This window comes from Lactuca serriola, chromosome 3 (genome assembly GCF_051521515.1).
Source record: "Lactuca serriola cultivar US96UC23 chromosome 3, Lser_US96UC23_V15, whole genome shotgun sequence".
Taxonomy (NCBI): Eukaryota; Viridiplantae; Streptophyta; class Magnoliopsida; order Asterales; family Asteraceae; genus Lactuca; species Lactuca serriola.
In genome coordinates this window covers 44070738-44090739 of record NC_136410.1, presented here as the reverse complement: position 1 = coordinate 44090739, position 20002 = coordinate 44070738, and the positions used below count along the sequence as shown (strand labels likewise).

Here is a 20002-nt window from a genome sequence, read left to right as displayed (position 1 = left end):
CTAGCTGGGTATAGGAGACATTGAAATGATGCTACCAAAGTGGCCTGCATCATGATGGTACTATGACTCCTGAGCTACAAAGGTTCTATGAGGATTACTGTTTGTATTAGATGAGCAAGGACTTGATAGAAAAGTACCATCAACGAACTCGTCAAGAGAAATACGAGGTATTAAAGTCCCCCATTACCAGCAAGGTGAAGGACGGAGAGTCTGTCACAATCCACTTACAATGTATGCAACAATATGTGGAATGCTTGCTGAAGCTCAATGTGAACTTCGATGAGGAATTGGCTATTGACATAGTCTTGCACTCATTTACCAGTTGTTATGATCAGTTCGTCATGACATATCATTTGAACAACCAAGAGACCATATTGACTCAACTTCGGAGCTTGCTAAGAACTGCTGAAAATGGAATGAAGGGAAAGAGTATTGCATTCACTCGTGCTACTTCTCCTTTATCGAATATTGGGCAAGGAAAAGGGAAGAAGAGGGATGCTCTTCCTAAACAGAATTGGAAGGGAAAGTCCCAAGCAGTGTCCTCAAACAATGGACCCAAAGGAAAATCCAGTTTTGAGGCTCCTCTTGCCTCTGATCCTAAGGAGGCCACTTGTTTTTACTGCCATGATAAGGGGCATTGGAAACGAAGCCGCCCCAAGTACTTGCAAGACATAAAGGATGGCAAAGTGAAGCCAACCTCGGTAGGTATTTACACTATCTTATCCAAAAACTCATCATATTCTCATTTTTGGGTCGTTGATACAGGATGCGCTTTTCACATTTGTTCTGACTTATAGGGGATAAGAAGAAGTGGGGATGTGGATCATGGGAGAATGAACCTGATCATGGGCAATAATAGATCATCACCGGTTACTAAGATTGGTGTTTATAACTTAGTGCTTAGTAATGGGTTGTGTTTAGATTTGAACAATTATTGTTATTTATCAAAATGAAGAGAAACATCATTTCATTTCATGGTTTATATAGACAAGGTTTTAGATATTCTTTTAATAATGAGAATGGATCTATTTCTTCTTTTAAAAATGGTGTATTCTATTTTGAAGCTTTACCTTGTGATGGCGTGTATGAAACTGTGATGGTTGTAGACAATTTAAGTAATAGTGTTTTGCAAATTGATTCGTCTAATGGTTTAGATTAAGCATGCTTGTGGCATTGTCGTTTTGGATATGTCAACAAGAAACGCATTGCCCAACTTCAAAAGGATGGAGTGTTGGAAGCATTTTACTTAAGTTCGGATGATATCTGTGAGTCTTGTTTACTTGGAAAGATGACTAAATAACCTTTCACTGGTTCTTGTGAAAGAGGTGAAGGATTTTTGGATCTCATACACACAGATGTGTGTGGGCCCTTCAGATCCACCACACGACATGAAAATCGATACTATATGACTTTTGCTAATGATTATAGTAGATATGGATATATCTACTTAATCAAGCATAAGTCAGAAATCTTTGAAAAGTTCAAAGAGTTCAAACAAGAAGTCAAGAATCAATTGATAGGAAGATAAAGATGCTCAGAATGTGGAATAGTTTCATAATTTTCACCTCCCAGGACACCACAACTTAATGGTGTGGCTGAGAGGCGTAATCAAACCTTGTTCGACATGGTTCGTTCCACGATGAGTCATGCTTCACTTCCAATCTCATTCTAGGGGTATGCATTAGAGACTTCCACTCGCATTCTTAATATTGTCCCAACAAAGAAGGTTGCCAAAACACCTCACGAAATGTGGACAATGAAGGTTCCCTCATTGGCACATATCAGGGTTTGGGGTTGTGAAGATTCTTTAGACGAGAGACTCACGACAAGCTTGAAACTCTAAGTAAGAGATGTATTTTCATCGGATGCCCATAAAAGTCCTTTGGATATTTGTTCTACAGACCTAGTGATAACTTCGTCTTCGTATCACGAAGGGGAGTCTTTCGCGAGAGAGAGCTCATATGCCAACAGGACAGTGGGAGTACAATTAATCTTCAAGAAATTCAAGATTCAAACGATGAAGGAACCTCTAATACTAGTGCTCAACCTGAGGAAGAAATTCTAGTTGAACCAATTGACGAGTCGTTACCTTTTAAGCGTTCCAGTAGAGTTAGAATATCACCTGAGTTTTATGGTTTCCATATAATTACAAATGGTGATACGTTTATTAATGATATTTCACTAGTAAATTTGGATGAACCTTCTAACTACAAGGAATCCATGGTGGGCCTTGAATCTGCCAAAAGGAAAGAGGCAATGGATAGCGAGATCAAGTCCATGTATGACAACCAAGTTTGGAATTTGGTTGATAATGTACCAGGTCGAAAGGCAGTCGGGTGCAAATGGATCTTCAAGAAGAAGACCGACATGGATGGAAAAGTACACATTTTCAAAGCTCGACTGGTTGCGATGGGCTTTACTTAAACCCCGGGCGTTGACTATGATGAGACCTTCTCACCAGTGGCTAAGATCAAATCTATTAGGGTTATGTTAGCCATAGTTGCATTTCATGATTATGAAATCTGGAAGATGGATGTCAAAACCACTTTACTTATTGGAAAGTTAGCTGAGGATGTTTACATGAGTCAGCCAGAGGGTTTTGTGGGTGCTAAATACCCTAATAGAGTGTGTAAGCTTGAGAAATCAATCGATGGATTGAAACAAGCTTCGCATAGATGGAATCTTTGCTTTGATGAGAAAGTCAAAGAGTTTGGTTTCTCTAGAAGTGAGGATGAATCTTGTGTATATGTAAAAGCTAGTGGGAGTATACTCACATTCATAGTATTGTATGTTGATGACATACTATTCATAGGAAACGACATTCCAATCTTGCAAGAGGTTAAGTCTTGGCTTCAAAAGTGTTACGCTATGAAGGATTTGGGAGAGGCTGCTTATATTATGGGAATAAGGACCTTGAGAAACAAGAGTAAAAGACTAATTAGACTTAGTCAAAGTAATACCAAACTGAGTAAGACTCAGAGTCCGAGTACTGATGCAGAGATAGCAGAAATGAGTCGAGTTCCATATGCTTCCGTCGTTGGATAGATCATGTATGATATGACATGTACTCGCCCTGACGTGTCTTTTACTTTGTGCATGGTTAGTCGATATCATGGAAAGCCAGGTAGAGCTCATTGGATATCAGTCAATAACATTCTTAAGTATCTGCGAAGAACTAAGGAATGGGTCCTTGTGCTTGGTCGCAGTGATGACTTAAGAGTTACCGGGTATAGTGACGCCAGTTTTAAGACAGACATAGACAACTTCTGTTCTCAATATGGTAGGGTGTTTACCTTTAATGGAGGAGTTGTAACCTAGAAAAGTTCCAAGCAGGAAACGGTGGTTGATTCTACCTGTGAATCAGAGTACATTGCAACAAGGGGAGCATCAAAGAAGGCTATATGGTTGAAGAACTTCATTGGAGACCTTGGAATTGTGCTAGCCATAAAGGAACCAATGGATATTTTCTATGATAATGAAGGAGTGGTTGCCTTGACAAAGGAACCAAGAGATCATGGAAGTTCTAGATAAATTAGCAGAAAATACCACTTTATCATATATAGAGTAGAAGAAGGACACCTCGTCGTGAAGAGGGTATCATCCGAAGAGAATCCTGCATATCCCCTCACAAAGGGTTTGAGTAGGGTTAAGCACATTCAACATGAAAGGAGAATTGGTCTGAAAGATGATATTAGTTTTAGTGGTTAAATAGATATTTAGAAACTTGTAACAACGTAAATGTAATTGATATTTGATGATTTAATAATGAAGATTTATTTACGAGTATTGTTTACTATCTTTTGTCAATTGTTTATTATTGTGTTTCATTTTGCATGTTTTACTTCCTGAATAATTAGATTATTCAAATATCCACAGTCGATCATACTTTGGAAGTAAGTAGTGAATTACGACTGTCATGAATTAGACTGTAATTGTCTAAGGGTTTAGACATAGCAATGGTTTGCTGCAGTAATCATAAGTACTTTTCAAACGGAGAATTTAAGTACTGCATTAACCCACGCTCAGATAATTACTTCATGGAATTTATCACGAGTAATTCGAAGACAATAATATCATATAATCTTTAAATGGAGATATATGAGTTGTTGTTTACGAGTTAGTTGTGTATTGATAATGCGTAAACGCATCCATAACTAGATGTTAAAAAACGTATTGTTGTGTATGATTTGATGAGTAAATAGTGCAAGCATATAAGTCAAAGTTTATATGTTCCTTTTTACCTAACGGGAAAAGCGATATCTTAGGCCCCTCGATGATTTGGTGTTGACTTATAGTGTCGGGCCCGACCAAGACTAAATTGATGTGTTCGATTAGTAGTTCTTTGTCATTACAAATTGGAAATTGGGAAAAAAATATTGGAAAATAAGATTGATTTTGTTCCATGTCGTTTGTCCACATGATATCTTGCAGAACGGAGGATTATATGATCACTTATCTTAGGACACGTAACTGACTAGGTCAGAGTTTGACAGCGGCTTTGAGAGCTACAATTTGCTAGTCAGTTTTTCATGTTATACTTGCAACTATATTTATTATACTTATCCAAGTGGGATATTGTTGGATTAGGTGTCTAAGCCCATAACTATATTTGGTATGAACTTGAATTGATAGTAGCACAATCCTTTTGCGTTGCTTTCATACTAGCAAGTAAACAGGATAACCTATTGAGAAAGAGGAATAATTTATTATTTGACTAATAAATTGTAATAAATTATTTATTAATGTATTATGGAAATATTATATTAATTAGAAATCATATTATTTAATTAATATTTAATCAGAAATTAATTTGGAATTAATTTTGGGATGAAATGAATTGATTAAAAACTGTAGGGCCTATTTAGCAATCTATTGATAGTTGTGGATTTGGGCTCTTGGACCACCCTAGAAGGGTTGGACAAAAACTTCTAGGGATGCCCTAGAATTTTCGTCCAAGGCCTTTGGATAGGGAGTCAATGGGTTGCTTAGGCCTTAAGCTAAAGAATTAGGGTTTCCTCCAGCAAACCCTAGCTCTAGCTCTAAGATACGTCAGCTATATAAGGATCTTATAACATCACGACTCCAAGGTATAATTTAAATTATTTTATACTCATTTTGACAGGGCAACTCGACGAGTTGGAGGCCCCAACTCGACGAGTAGAGAATGAGATAGCCGCATGGATTTTAGAGTCAACTCGATGAGTAGGAGATGAGCATGAAAACCCTAATTTTCAGGGTTTGCTCCCTATTTAAAGGACCTTAAGCCCTCTATTCTGCCTCCCCCATCACCTTATCACCCTGAGAGAAAACCTAATCGAGCTATCTTCCACTGTGAGAGAGAGAGAGAGAGTAAGGCTAAGAGTGTGTGTTTTGGTGCATTCTTTGAAGGAACTTGAGGAGCAAAAGGCTTGGAACGAGAAGAAGTATTTGGATCTAGCATTCATTCAGTGTTAACGGCCATTTGGAGGTAAAAGTTATTACCATGATCACTTGTTTGTTAGAGATCTCCATTTGAGAGTTTGTGGCTATTTCTACCTTCTTTTTGAGTCATTTAGTTGTTTGAGCATGATTTGAAGACGAGACTTCAGATCTAGAAAATACTAGGTCCCTTAGGCCTAAAGATTCAAGCTTTGGCCAGCTTCCATGCCTTAAACCCTTTGTTAAGCTTTGTTTTGGCAAACTTAGCCCTAGATTCAATGCATGGACGTAAAGCTTGCAGCCTTACGTGGTATTCCAACCTTAGAATGCTAGATCTATAGTTTGGGGATTTAGTCTAGCTAAAAAGCGTCTTAATGAGAGAAAGGTGTGAAGGAACTCAATGAGTTGGTGAGCCAACTCGACGAGTTAGTTAGGGTTTCCCCTGTTATCCTGGACATTGTACAAACTCGACGAATTGGTGAGACAACTCGGCAAGTTGAGTTGGATTTTTCCCGATTTTCTAAGAACAGGAGAAGCTCGCAAATCACATAGATGCACTCAACAAGTTGGGTTAACATGGACTGTTGACTTCCGTTGACTTTTAGGGTTTGGTCAAGGTTTGGACATTGGAGGCCATGGAGGGGTAAAATGGTCTTTTATCCTTTTGAGAATTTGTAAAGGGGGCTAGCTTAACATCTTTAGATATGTTGTTATGAATTGTTAATTAGAGATGATTATGATATATGTAGGCGGAGTCTAGACCGACCGTTGAGTATGAGACATACTTGCTTTACCGACGAGGTGAGTCTTCTCACTATACTTACCTGAGTGGTAATTACTGTGCGACTAGAGGGTCTTATCTGAGTTATTGACGGTGGGTCTTACGTGCTTACTGAGTTATGTGATATTATGCATTCTGTCTTTGTGATTTATGTTGTATATTATTTTGTGCCTTACTGAGTTAGGACCGAAGGGTCCAAGCCGAGTTGTGAGACCAGAGGGTCTTTATTGAGATACTGGATTGGAGGGTCCAACCTGAGCTGTGAGACCGGAGGGTCTTCACTGAGACACATGACCGGAGGGTCCTTATCGAGGTATAGACATGAGAGGCTAATTATTTGTGTGTGATATTTTGTGGAACTCACTAAGCTTTGTGCTTGTAGTGTTGTGTGAAATGTGTTTCGGGTACGTCTCAGGATCGCAGGAAGGCGCCGACATGATTGTACACACCAGCTAGTTTATTGTGTTTTTGGAGTTTTCTGGGACAATGTTAAACAATTTATTTTTTTGTGTTTGGAACAATTTACAAAATTGGGTTTTGAGAAGTGTTAACTGTGTTTTGTGTGAATTTAAAAATGAAAATTTTATTTGAAAATTTAGAGTGTTACAGATCTGCACCCCCTTCTTGATTTCGGGCACTCCAGAACCCTAGAAGAATGGTCGAAATCTGAAGCTTCCTCTTCCTCTCACATATATCATCCTCTTGCTAAGTGTGTTTGTGAGCCAATAGAGGTGTTACACTTGTGACATTAGTTCTCAAGCTTTTACAACAACAAGTAATTGTTTGTTATTACCTCATACCATTCAAAGGTTAGTTTTCTATCTCTTGTTGTAAATTTTTAAGTTACTAGATGCTTCCTAGGTTTTCCCAATAGTTGATCAAATATTGTATGTTCAATTAGACAAACATAGATCGGGAATATTAGGGTTGCATGCACACATAGAATTTGTATGTTATTCTCAAAACCCATCAGATATTGCCTGCAACTGCCATAAGTCAGTCCTTCCTAAGAACATATTATATGGCAAAGGAGCCTTGATTTTGAGGAACTCAGTTATAATTCTTTTCTTCAAACCATATTTAAAATATACCAATGTGAAGGGGAGCGAAATCTTCCCTTTCAGCCACACTGATTGCCCCTTGAAGCCTATCTCGCTCGATGTCGCTAGTTTAACAAACTCTTTGTCATCTTTTGATAGTCGTGATATGTAATGCTCGTATATGATGTTGACGGAAATTCTGTTATCCACATATATCTTGTGAATCAATGTCTTACCGACTGAACCTTTGATGATGAGAGGTTCAGTCCCTTGATGGTTCGATGGTATCGTGTCACTGTTTGTGAATTCAATACCGGTCCATTTCCTCTTCTTTATGGATATTCTACTGCATTCTCCTCTAATCATAATCACTTATGCATCATAGACCACTTCGTCTTTCTTTTTTGCTGGGATCTCTTTTCGCTTTATTTTTTTTTCTTATCTTTTTCTCTTTTCAGGCTTTCGCAGTTGACAGTGGTGTGGCCTAACTTTTTATGAAAATTGTAATATTAGGTAGGATCCCGAGGGTATCTTTTTTGGATGTTTCCACCATTTTCTTTTCCCAAATTCCTTTGAGGGTGTACTTCAAACGTCTCTTATTTATATGGGACGGACCTGACTCCACCTCATTTTCTTCTTATATGACCAAACCTTCGCATTTTTAGTATTCAATAGAATACTCCCAAAGAGGTATTATGATATTGTGGGGCACATTTCTCTTCTCAAGTCATTGCTCTTCTATCTATCCCAACCTTTTCTACACATTCATCCACTTGTATGAGGAACCTATTTGCCTTCCTTATCATATTTTCAACATATTGCTACTCCTTTCCTACTTATCTCATTGAATCGTTTGAAATATGCCTTATTTGATTCTCCTTTATGCTGCCTATAAGAAAATATGGCATGTGTTTGTTGTTGGAATCTTTGTTGGTGTATAAAGTTGCTGCGAAACTTCATACACAACTCTTCAAGGCTACCAATACTCTTTGTCGGTAAGCTAGCCAGCCAGTATCGTGCCGACCCATCTAACGTTCACGCAAAGTAGAGACTCCATAGTTTAGGATCTATGGAGGTCATCTTGATAGCCCATTGGAAGTTTGAAACATGATCATTAGGATCTTCGGTGTCGTCGTATGGTTTAACTTTGGGTCCCTTAAGCACCACCAGAGTAGGTGTTTCGTTAATATCATCTGTAAATGGGTTTCTAAAATTTAATCTTTTGAAGGCTCTTCTTTAACTTCCATCACGTTTTGTATTACCTTCGTTCTTGTTCCATCCTTCGCTTTTTCCTCATTTTCACCTTTCCATGATTTTTCCAATCCTTTATTGTTCTACTTTCAGAATCACTAAAGTTGTACGTTCTAACTGACACATACTCCCGATTTTTCTCAACATTCTTCTTTTGGTTTGCCTTTTCTTCCTATCGTATTCTTCCATCTCTTGCATTTCATTCATGAAATCTTCTTTACTTCCTTCAACTTGCACTTATGGGACAGAAGGTCCTCCTAAATCTTTGTTTCTTACTACCATTGTTATTTGTAACATTCTTGTAAGAGGTTTTAGAGTTTACATTCTTGTAATCGAATTGGTGTCGACGATCAGATCGTTACAAGTGACCATTTGTTGCATGGTCCCATGGATGACACCACATGATGAATCTTAGTGTTTTCGATCTCAATGAAGGTCCCAGACCTAATGGGGTCAAAGAAACCCAAAACTTTGTACCTGAAATATAACACAACCAATCAGGAGTTCACTGGGAATGGGTCCCAGGAGAACACTCTAATGGTTAAACTAGTCGATGATCGAGATTTTAATTCGATTAATTGAGCAAGAGTATTTGTGTTTGCGTACTTTTTCTCTCCTTTATACGTCTTACATTGGGAATCATCGCCTTTCCAGGCCGAGAAGGCTCAAGTCTAATTGTCATTAATGCAACAAAGGTCAAAGGTACCAAAGATTGTACTTAGGTTAAGTCATTAGTCACGTCTGATAGATCCTAAGTATTGTGATTAGCTTTAATGGTATGCTACAACTAGTTATTGTGTATATCGAAGTGCATTTTTCTTGATCGTATTACTACTTGATGTACCTTTCTTTCGATAGGTTCGGCCTTCACTCGTCTTGTCCAAGTAATTCGATACACCATTACTTATGCCCAGGTTCGGTAGTCTGAGAATCCCCTTTTAGGTTCAGTCGGATGGCCTCTTTAAGGGTTCGGCCAGGGAGATTTATTAACCGATCAGGCATATATCTCATTATAGGTTATCAAATAAGTCTCAATGCGATTAGAATCATCTTATTGGAAACCCCAAAAGCCAAGGAAGTCCCTGGCTCCCTTAAAAAGTATTTTGGTTTGTTTATTAAGTAAAACAATTAAACAAAAAACATATTTATTAAAAAATATGTGTGATGCGCAAAATAACAAACCATGATAGCTTCTAACCGAGCCTAAAATTGAGATGGCAGATGCAAAATTTAAAGGGGTTAGAGGTTGTTCCTTCTTAATGAATCCAAGAAAAAGTTTCATGTTTCCTTCACCTTCTTATTCTTGATCAGACATTCGAAAATTATGTTGTAGGTTTGGGAATCATAGAAAACTCCATTGAAAGGCATTTCATCGAGCAACTTGGTAGGTGTTATAGATTTCCTCATTGTTACAAAGCAAACCGGTCAGATACTTATACATAATCAAATTTGGAATCAACCCACTCATGTCGGTGATTTCTCATAGAGATAAAGCATGGATAGAATCATTTTGGTTATTAAGAAATCAAGAATATTAGAGAAGAATTGAAACCTGGTAAGAAAATCTTCCCATACACCTTTTGTCGAGTTGCTTCATTGACCTAATAACAACCCATATTGGTTCAAACATTTGTTTCTTCCCCGGGAAGTGCTAATCAAAGGCATCAAGGTATGATGGGATTGTTTGGGGGTTTCTTTGGTTCTTGTGACGATGAAAGGATAACCTGATTTGGTTGAATGGTACATGGGTGTAGATGATTCATAATCCCTTCTACTAAAGGTGGTGAGATGATGGTGATGGATGATACAGAGGTATGTGTTACGTAGGTGAAGATGGTGATGATATATGATGTTGTTATAGGGTTAAACTAATATGCTTAATTTACGGAATATTAATTGATTTAATTTTTTACCATAATTAATTATAGCTATATTGTGGAAAGAGGCAAAATTATTTACCACTTTAGTATTTTAAGTTTATGTCAGTTCTACCATTATCATCGAAATTACCTTAGAAGTATGCATTCTAGATGCCTCTCTAGGACAACCAATGATTTTGTAATGCTTTTGGTGAAAACAGACATTTGACATAAAAACCATAGGCTTCCGACATCCTAGGATACTACGTAGGATGCCCGACTTTTTCATCCATTTTCCGTGTAAAACAAAGAATTTAAAGAGCATGCAAAAATGGTATGCAACATATTATCCAACATACTAGGATGCCACCACCATGAGTTACCCTACTTTCCATATTTGAGAAGCCTTAAAAAAAAAGGGAAGTTTGCCTCATCATTTATCGACGGTCTCTAGATGTTTTGACATACTTGTTATAGCCTCCAACAGTTCTAAATCCTTCCCTAAATACTTCTAATCCATATTTCATCAAGATCAAATCCTTAGACTAGAGGGAGTGGAGTGCGGTAAGAGCTTATGTGACATGTTTTACTGTAGCAAACACCGCCCCTCCTATGCGGTTTGGGTTGTGCGGCAAAATGAGGGAGTGCTCCTCTCTCTCACTCTTCATCTCTGCATGTGTGTGTGTGTGTGTGTGTATATATATATATATATATATATATATATATATATATATATATATATATATTCTTTCTATTTTCTCTTTTCATGGTATAACATTCATTGTGTGTGGTATTGGAGTCTGGTAAAATAAAGGAATGTGACACCACTTCCTCAGCCTTATTCATCAAGATTGAAGAATTTCTTTAGCATTGGAAGCATGTTCATCAATGACTCTATTTCTGCATCTTCGCCACTTATGAGTGGATAATTCATTCCGTGATCGCAACCGGGAGTATGTTCTAAGTTCATTATATAGTGCAGAAATTGTTATTTCTTTGAATCTTTTTCAAGACTTGAATGATCCATGTATCTCTTTGATATCTTGTGGTACTGCATCCAATCCCGACAAACATAAAGAATTTGTTATGTGTTTTTTTTTAGGATGGAAAGCAATACATAAAGAAAAAACTAGTGACAAGCTAGAGAAACAATGTACATTAACAAGCCTCTACGGGTTACATTTGAGGTAGCACCACAAAATCTAGTTTATTTTTTTTCCCATTCGATCGACTCATATGCCAAGTTAGCTTCATTAATTAAATCTCTTAAATTCTTACCTTCATCATTTGAGGTTTTTATTTTTCCTCATTGTTGCTTTTGTCATTAATCTTTCTGTTATTTTTATAAATTACTTCCCATTAAATATGATCCTAGTAAACGACGACCAACCAATATAACTTACAAATATTTTTTAACATAGCTTATCATGTCGTTCTTTATGAGGGTGTTTGGCTAAGCTTATTTAAGCTTATTTTTTAACTTATTACCAGTTCCACGCCGATATAAGTTAAAATGAGTGTTTGGATAGAAATAACTTATCAAGATGTCATATCGGAAATAAGTCAAAATTTATAAGTAACTCCCTCCTAATTTATTAGCTTATAAGTTATAAGTTATAAGTTGAAAAGGGCTTATGAAAAATCATAAGCTTAACCAAACACCCCTTATATATCTACTTGCCACATATTGGCAATTAGTTGTCTATATATGGTTGCATTATTTCCTAAATTGTTAATTAGTTAAATATACGTGATTATAAATATCGGTGATAGTTTTGTTAATTCCATTTCGGGTTAAGTAGTTAAAATAACTCAAAATATGAAAATATATGTTAGTATGCTAGCCATGCATGTTCAATACTTGAAGAGCCCATATGTCTACAGATAATTTGTTATTTTAGTTTATAGTCCGAAAACTCTATATATTCCTCTCTTTCAAAATAAATAAATAAATAAACTATATATGTTCCTGCTATGACGAATGATGACATGATTTGCACAATATGTTATAAAAACCCAAAATCCCCTATGATAATGGGGTTAGCCTTTCACTTGAGGTATATCGATCGTCAAAAGAGTACATCTATTAGTCCATTTTTACATAACACCGTTAAAAGTTCAAGATAGATGAGAACAAAATATTATAAGGTTTTTTAATTCCACAACAGGTGTTAAACTGATTAGGTTATGAATAATAGCATATTAAAATTGATATAATTTAATGTATACATTAAAATTAGTAGATGATGGCCTAGAATATTCAAGACTCAAGAACCGATCGGTTGGCATATATAATTATTCAATTTGTAGCATGAAAACTATCTCTTTATGATCTTACTAATTCATAACATGCTTGTTTGATTTATATTGGAGAGTTGAATGAGATGGTCAGTCTATGTGTCATTCAATGGATGAAACTCTGTGAGATGTCACATTGACATTCAATACATTTGAAGTTCAATGATCATTGAACTCTTTAATGGGAAAAGTGAAAGTTTTTAATTCTTAAATGTTTATTATAAATTACATTTTGTAACATTCTATTGAACTTTATAGAGTTCAATGCATTGTAGAAAAAAAAAATGATGGAATTATATGGATTATAGAAAATTGATGTGTCAATCCATTGAAATCTATGTAGTGTGTAGTGTGATACCCATAATTCATACATCCTAAATGATTTATTAGGATACCAATATTAACGCTTACACTCGACATAAATGTACCAAGATTGTTATATATTGTTTTTATAAAATCAATAAAACCATAATTTGCCAATTTGGTATTTTATATATTTTGATGCCGATAAACATATCAATATTCTTTAAAAGCGGGTAGGTTCACTGTAGGAAAAACTGTTCAACTCCTTAACAAGCATTAATGGTATACAACATTTCCAAATGCATGTTCGATCATGATAAGATATCCTGAGTTGATATATTTTTAATTAAGGAAACTTAATTGAAGCTTGATCGAGAGCTTTAAACCGAAAGACTTACTTTTTCTTGAACAACTGTAATATTTAATTTTTCCAAATGTAATATATGTATTAAAAAATAACCAAATGCTAGGAAACCAAAACAATTACAAAGATATAGAAATTAACGGGTTATGGAGCCAAATTAACACTTCAAAACGCTTTAACCCTTTTGTTTCTATCCGTATCCATCCTAATAAATAGAGATTTTTTTGCCACATATCACACACTCATTTATTTTGTTACATGTAATTTTATTGTTATTTTAAATTAATTTATATTTCACATGTCATTTTATGATTTTTTTTTTCATTTTATTAAACTGTAGATAGTATTTATATTCAATAATAAATTCATATCAATTTCATTAATAAACTTTCCTTTTAAATTCAAAATTACCAAATTAAAATTTCATTAATTTTCTTTCTTTATTTATTTAAATTATTTGTTTAAATTTAAAAGAAAAAAAAAACACTTTAATTTTTATAATTCAATATTTTTCTTATTTTTCTTATAAATTCGTACTTTTCAAATGTTTAAGAATTTTATATGTAGTTCTTTTTTTAAATAAATAATACATGAGCCTCACACCTAATACCACATAAAATAAAAATCCTATGCTATGAAAAACATATTAACTTTGTGATACCTTGTCTCCAAAAACCAAGTCATTATGGTATTTCCACGTCATCCGGATTACTAAACCCAAAAATTTATCCTTGTTTACATTTGGGGTTATATTTACGTTGGAGTAAGTTCATTCAAAGCTTATAGATCTGTAAGCATTTGATTAGTGTGAATGCCTACCGATCAAGTTGAGAAATTGCAAATGCACCACTGATAATATGGTACGAGAAAAAGAGTTTGTTATTTTAAACAGAAATCTCCGATAAAGTTTCAATATTTTGTGTATGTGTACGTTTTAATTGTAACTTTTGTTGTTTGAACATAAAAGTCTTAATTATTTTATATTTTGCCCAAATTAATAAAATAGTTATTATTTTTTTTCCAACAGAAAATGATAGATTATCGTATAAAATTAAATAGTCGGGATTTTTCTGTTCAAAAAATAAATGTTATGATTAAACCATAAATTGACCCAAAATATTGAGACTTTATCAAAAATTTCCCCTATTTTAATGGATCTAGTTGAAGAATGAATTTAGCCTCATGTTGGGATACACAACTATGTATCATGGAGTTCGTTTGCAGTATTCTTTTCGTAAGCACGTTAGTATTTGTTTCAAGTCGTGTATGCTTTACGAAACTATCAGTGTTGGATGATGTTTTAATGACCACCATATCAGTACTTTGTTAACAAGTACTTTGGAGTTAAGAGAGTAAAGTAGTTTTCGGCTACAAAAGTACCTTCGAGATTCCATTTATGATAGAATTATCATGTATTCGTTTAATTGGTTTGTTCGTAAAAATAACAAACACTAAAAGTCAATTGAATTTCTTGGTTACAAAACCTATTATTGGTTATCCAAATATAAATGTTTTTCGTGCTTTTTGCTAGTTTTTACTTTTATAATATGTACAATAAAAACTAGTTATTTAATTTCTGAATCAATAACTTCTTTCTTTTAATTCTCATGCATACAACGTTTTACGTTATTTTGTACATAAACAAAAACCCTAATACATATAACATTCACACTGACCATAGATGTTGTGGAATCTCCCATTTGTCCTTGGTACATGGCATTGTCAAAAGTTCATGAAAGACAATAATGAAATTCTTTGTGATTTTCTTAATCTTGTTTTGGGAGTTAAGTGGTATGATTAGGTTACAAGTAATAACATACTAAAATCGTAATAAATCTAAACGCACATATTAATGGTTTAATAATGGCCTTGCATCTTCATGCTACGAAAAATCAACCTATCAACCATAATCGATTATCTATTTTGATGGTTTGATAAGGTTGGGATTAAGCGTATAAAAGATCGGATTAACCAGATCGTAAACATTACCATTAGTATAGTGGATTTGCACATTTAAGACCTAAAATTTCCTTCTATCAACCATAACCAAGTAATTGTTTTATAGTTTGAAAACTACCTCTTCAGCGCTCTCGCGTGTTTTGCGCTATCTAGTAAATACATAAACCCTACATCCTTTCGAGTGCCAATATTAACCATGGTTCTAAAAAGTTTGTCATGGCTCCGAGGTTTGTTTTTTACGTCATGGCTCTAAGGCTTGTACTTGATGTCATGACTCCACAAAATGTCATCTTAAGTCATATATATGCATATAAATATAAATAATAGTAGTGTGTGTGTGTGTGTATATATATATATATATATATATACACACACACACACATAATTTTCGCCTTAAGTCACACCTTAACAAACGTCATAACTCGTCACAACTCATAAAACTTGAGGCTTAACATCGTTTTTACGACATTTCTCGCAATATTTGGAACTTTGATATTAACAATCACACAAAGAATATTTCATCATGAAGAATCTCTTGTGCAAGTGAGTTGTACAAATTATTGGTCTCCTTTGTTTTGATGAGAAGAACCAATAAACTCCGACTTCTTATATTACTAATATTTTTATCTACTAAAATAAATAATGAATACGCCAAATGAAGTGCTAGAAAGCATTAAGGGATAATGCACGAGAGATGTAGGTGTGAGTAGGACTTTGTTGGATCAAATGAGAAAACTATAGATCTAAAATTATACTATGCAATTATCAAATAGGATAATGACACACTCCCCCATAATTAATCGCTTAAAAACTTTATATGATCAATAAATGAAAAATGATTAAACCTGAATTAGTATATCCCAAAAAGAGGTTACACTTTTAATACCTTAAAATAAAAAAGTCTTTTGTAACGTAACAAAATAGTTGAAACAAAATATCACTATCAAACAATATAATATTTTATATGCAAAAACTACAAACAAACAAAGAAACACATAATAAGTTAATTAACACACTATTCACAAAGCAGTAACTAAAAAAATTGTGTTGTAGATTTTTAACGATGAACTTATCTAAAATATAAATCAACTTCTTTATAATTAGAATTTTAGATTTATATTCAGTAACAGATTTTTTATTATTATTTAGTTATATACTTATAAGTTATATCATGTATCATTTCCTAATATAAAAATTAATTAAAAACACATTGCTTTCATTTCCAATTTATATTTTCTCGTAGTATGTTCCTTCTCAAAATAGATGCACAGATGGAATCTTGACATGAGGAAATTGAGGTTTGTTTGTGGGTGGAATCGTCCCTCCCCTCTTTTACCCAAAACGAACCCTGTCTTCAACTGCAAAATCTTCCATCAAACCACAATTTTTTTTGTATGATTCTCAAGTTTAGATTGAAGAACACGAACACAACATAAAAACTGAAATTTCATCATCATTTTCATTATCATCATAAACTTCCGATTACATACTTCAACTAGCTTCCCGATTTGAAAAAAAAAAAACTAACTTTACATTACTAGTTATACTACTGTAAGTAAACTCAGCAACAAGATTCTTAATTTCCCCGCATATATTTACTGTTCTCTTCACCTTCATCTGCCATGGGAGAAGCATTTGTAACCCCACTTGAACCAGACGATGATGCAGCAGGTTCCAAATTCAGATCGCCAGTTCTTGGAATACCAGCCAGGAAATCATAGAAAATTGGTCCAGCTTCCTCAACTCTCACATCGTTCTCACCACTTTTTCTTCCATTTTTCTTCAAAAACATCCTGCAAATCACCCAATTCTCCATGCCCTGGAAATAATTCGAATTCGAAATGAGGTTAATTATCAGAATTTTCCGAAAACAAAACGTAAATTAAGCCGAATTTTTTTTTCGATCTTACCTGGATAGGATTAGCAAGCTTGTACTCATGCATGACCCAATTGGTTTTAGACCCGTTTGGGGCTTTGCCTCGGTAGAACACCAAAGTTTTCTTCGAACCAACAATTTGTTTGTTCTTCGAGTCAACAATTTGCTTGTCTAAACCAGTCGCCTTCCAGTATCCAGATGTAGTGACCCGATTGGATCGCTTTCCGTTTGGGTATTTGATCTCCATGTTGCTATAGAAGTACCTTTCTTGCTTCGGATCACCTAAAACACACGAAAACAACCCATTATCATCTCACATTACATTTATTTGAAAGAAATTTTTTGAATTTTCAGAAAGATGAGTCACGGACCTGGTAAATCCCATGGATCAGACCTGCAAACATCAGCTTCAGCAATGATGGGTGAAGCAACAGGGCGAGATTGGACCTTACGTTTCAAGAAGTGCATCACTAGTTCTTCATCGGTTGGGAAGAACCTGAAGCCAGGAGGTAATCGGAGGCCACCATTGTTGTCGGAATTGAGTTTTTCCATTTCGCGATTTTGAATAAGATTGAAGAAAAAGGGTGAAATCTTTTTGTTTTAAGGTTAGGGTTCTTGGATAGTTGGAAACTCCATTTGTTTTTAGTTTTTTATTTAGAGATTTGGGGAACAAGAGAAAAGGTGTGTGGGGTGTAGGTATGTAAGAAGGAAAGTAAGGAGTCTTTATATAATAGTAAAGAGGATAGACGAAGAAGGACGAGTGTATTTTGCGTGAACCGGACTCAATCTCCTCTTCCCCTTTGACGCAATTTATTCCATATCCACCGCTTGTTTTCTTGTCTTGCAACTCATTATTTTTATGTTTGACAAATTTTATTGCAATATATTTTATAAATATTGTAATATAAATTTTAATAAGTCGACACAAAAGTGGTTGAAAAAGTTATAATAAATATAAAAACAACAATGAAATAAATGAATTTAATATATTTTATTGTTATTATTTTTTTATTTTTTATTGGAAATAATTCATAGTTAATTAGTAATCACAATACTAATGACAATGTAAACAAGAAACAATTTGTGTTGTTAATTTTTTGTATGATAAAATCAATTTTTATGAAAACTACATTCATAAATCTATAGGATAAAAATATTGTGTGTTTGACAAATTTTATTACAATATATTTTATGTAAATATTCTAACATAAATTTTAATACGTCATTGAGTCAACACAAAAGTAGTTGAAAAAATTATAATAAATATAAAAACAACAATATAATGAAATAAATGTATTTATTATATTTTATTGTTATTTTTTTTCTGGAAAATTTTTCATAGTTAATTGGTAATCGCAATATAACTAGGGTTAATGTCAAAAATACCCTCAAGTTTTCAGGCTTTTGTCGGTTTTGTCCAAAGTTGAAATTTATGGCCATTTTTACCCAAACATTTTCGAAAAAATGTTTGGTTTTACCCTTTTATCGGAGATAACAGGTTTTCCAAGTTACCATTATATTAAATTCGCAAAAAAACACTTAAGTTTATCATTTTTTTTACGTTTTTACCCTTAAATTTATTTATTTTTTTACACTTTTACCCTAAGTATATTTTTTTTCATAATATAGATATTCATGCAGAAAAATCGTATTTAAATATGAAAAAATATTTAAATATTGTATTTATATTTTTTTAATGTTATATATATATATATATATATATATATATATATATATATATATATATATTTGTTTGTGTATGTGTGTGTGTTTTTGCATGGTTATACCATTTAAAAAGAAAAATAATATTTTTAGAATTATGAATATGTGTTTTATAGATATATTTTTTAGAAGTATAAATACATATGTTTACATTTTTATATATTAATATGTATCTATCCTTCTAAAAATATATTTATACTTTAAAAAAAACATATATCAAAATACATATTTACACTTCTAAAAATATATGTATATACTTATATAAACATGTTTATGCATGAACAAGTTTTTTTATTGATATGTATATTTTTAAATACATAAAAATATGTATTTGTAGTTCTAAAAATATTTATTTTTGTACATCTTAAATGGTTTATCCAAGAAAAAAAACTCATACACACACAAATATATATATATATATATATATATATATATATATATATATATAAAGAATTAACATTAAAAAAATGTAAAAACAATATTTAATTAAATTGTTTTCGTTTATAAATATGATTTTTCTGATTGAATACATATAATATGAAAAAAATACATAGGGTAAAAGTGTAAAAAAAATTATAAACATTAGGGTAAAATCATAAAAAAGCTATAAACTTAAGGGTTTTTTTTTTTTTGCGAAGTTAATATAATGGTAACCTCTTATCACCGGTAAAATAGTAAAACCGAACATTTTTTGGAAAATATTAGGAAAAAAATAGACATAAAATTCAACTTTTGGTAAAACCGACAAAACCCTGAAAACTTGAGAATTTTATGACATTAGCTCATATAACTAATGAGAATGTAAACGAGCAACAATTTGCATCGTTAACCTTTTTGTATGATAAAATCAATTCTTATGAATACTATCTCCATAAATCTAAAGGACATAAATATTACGTGTTTGACAAATTTTATTAAAATTTATTTTATATAAATATTCTAACATAAATTTTAATACGTCATTTTGTCAACAAAAAAGTGGTTGAAAAAGTTGTAATAAATGTAAAAACAACAATATAATGAAATAAATGTTTTTTTTATGGTTACGTTTTTTTATTTTTTTATTGGAGTATTATTTATATTTAATTAGTGACTACAATACGTGAGAAATCAAACGGACAACAAGTTTTG

General features: G+C 33.3%; 1 protein-coding gene across 1 annotated transcript; it reads right to left on the bottom strand.

The window, feature by feature from the left end:
• Positions 1-16708: 16708 nt before the first annotated feature.
• LOC145092078 (NAC domain-containing protein 83-like) lies at positions 16709-17876 on the bottom strand. The gene is made up of 3 exons (XM_079029968.1): positions 17521-17876; positions 17184-17431; positions 16709-17092 (listed from the first exon to the last, which is right to left on the bottom strand). The coding sequence occupies exons 1-3, from the start codon at positions 17699-17701 to the stop codon at positions 16850-16852; spliced, it is 672 nt and encodes a 223-aa protein (XP_078886094.1). The 5' UTR covers positions 17702-17876; the 3' UTR covers positions 16709-16849.
• Positions 17877-20002: the final 2126 nt, after the last annotated feature.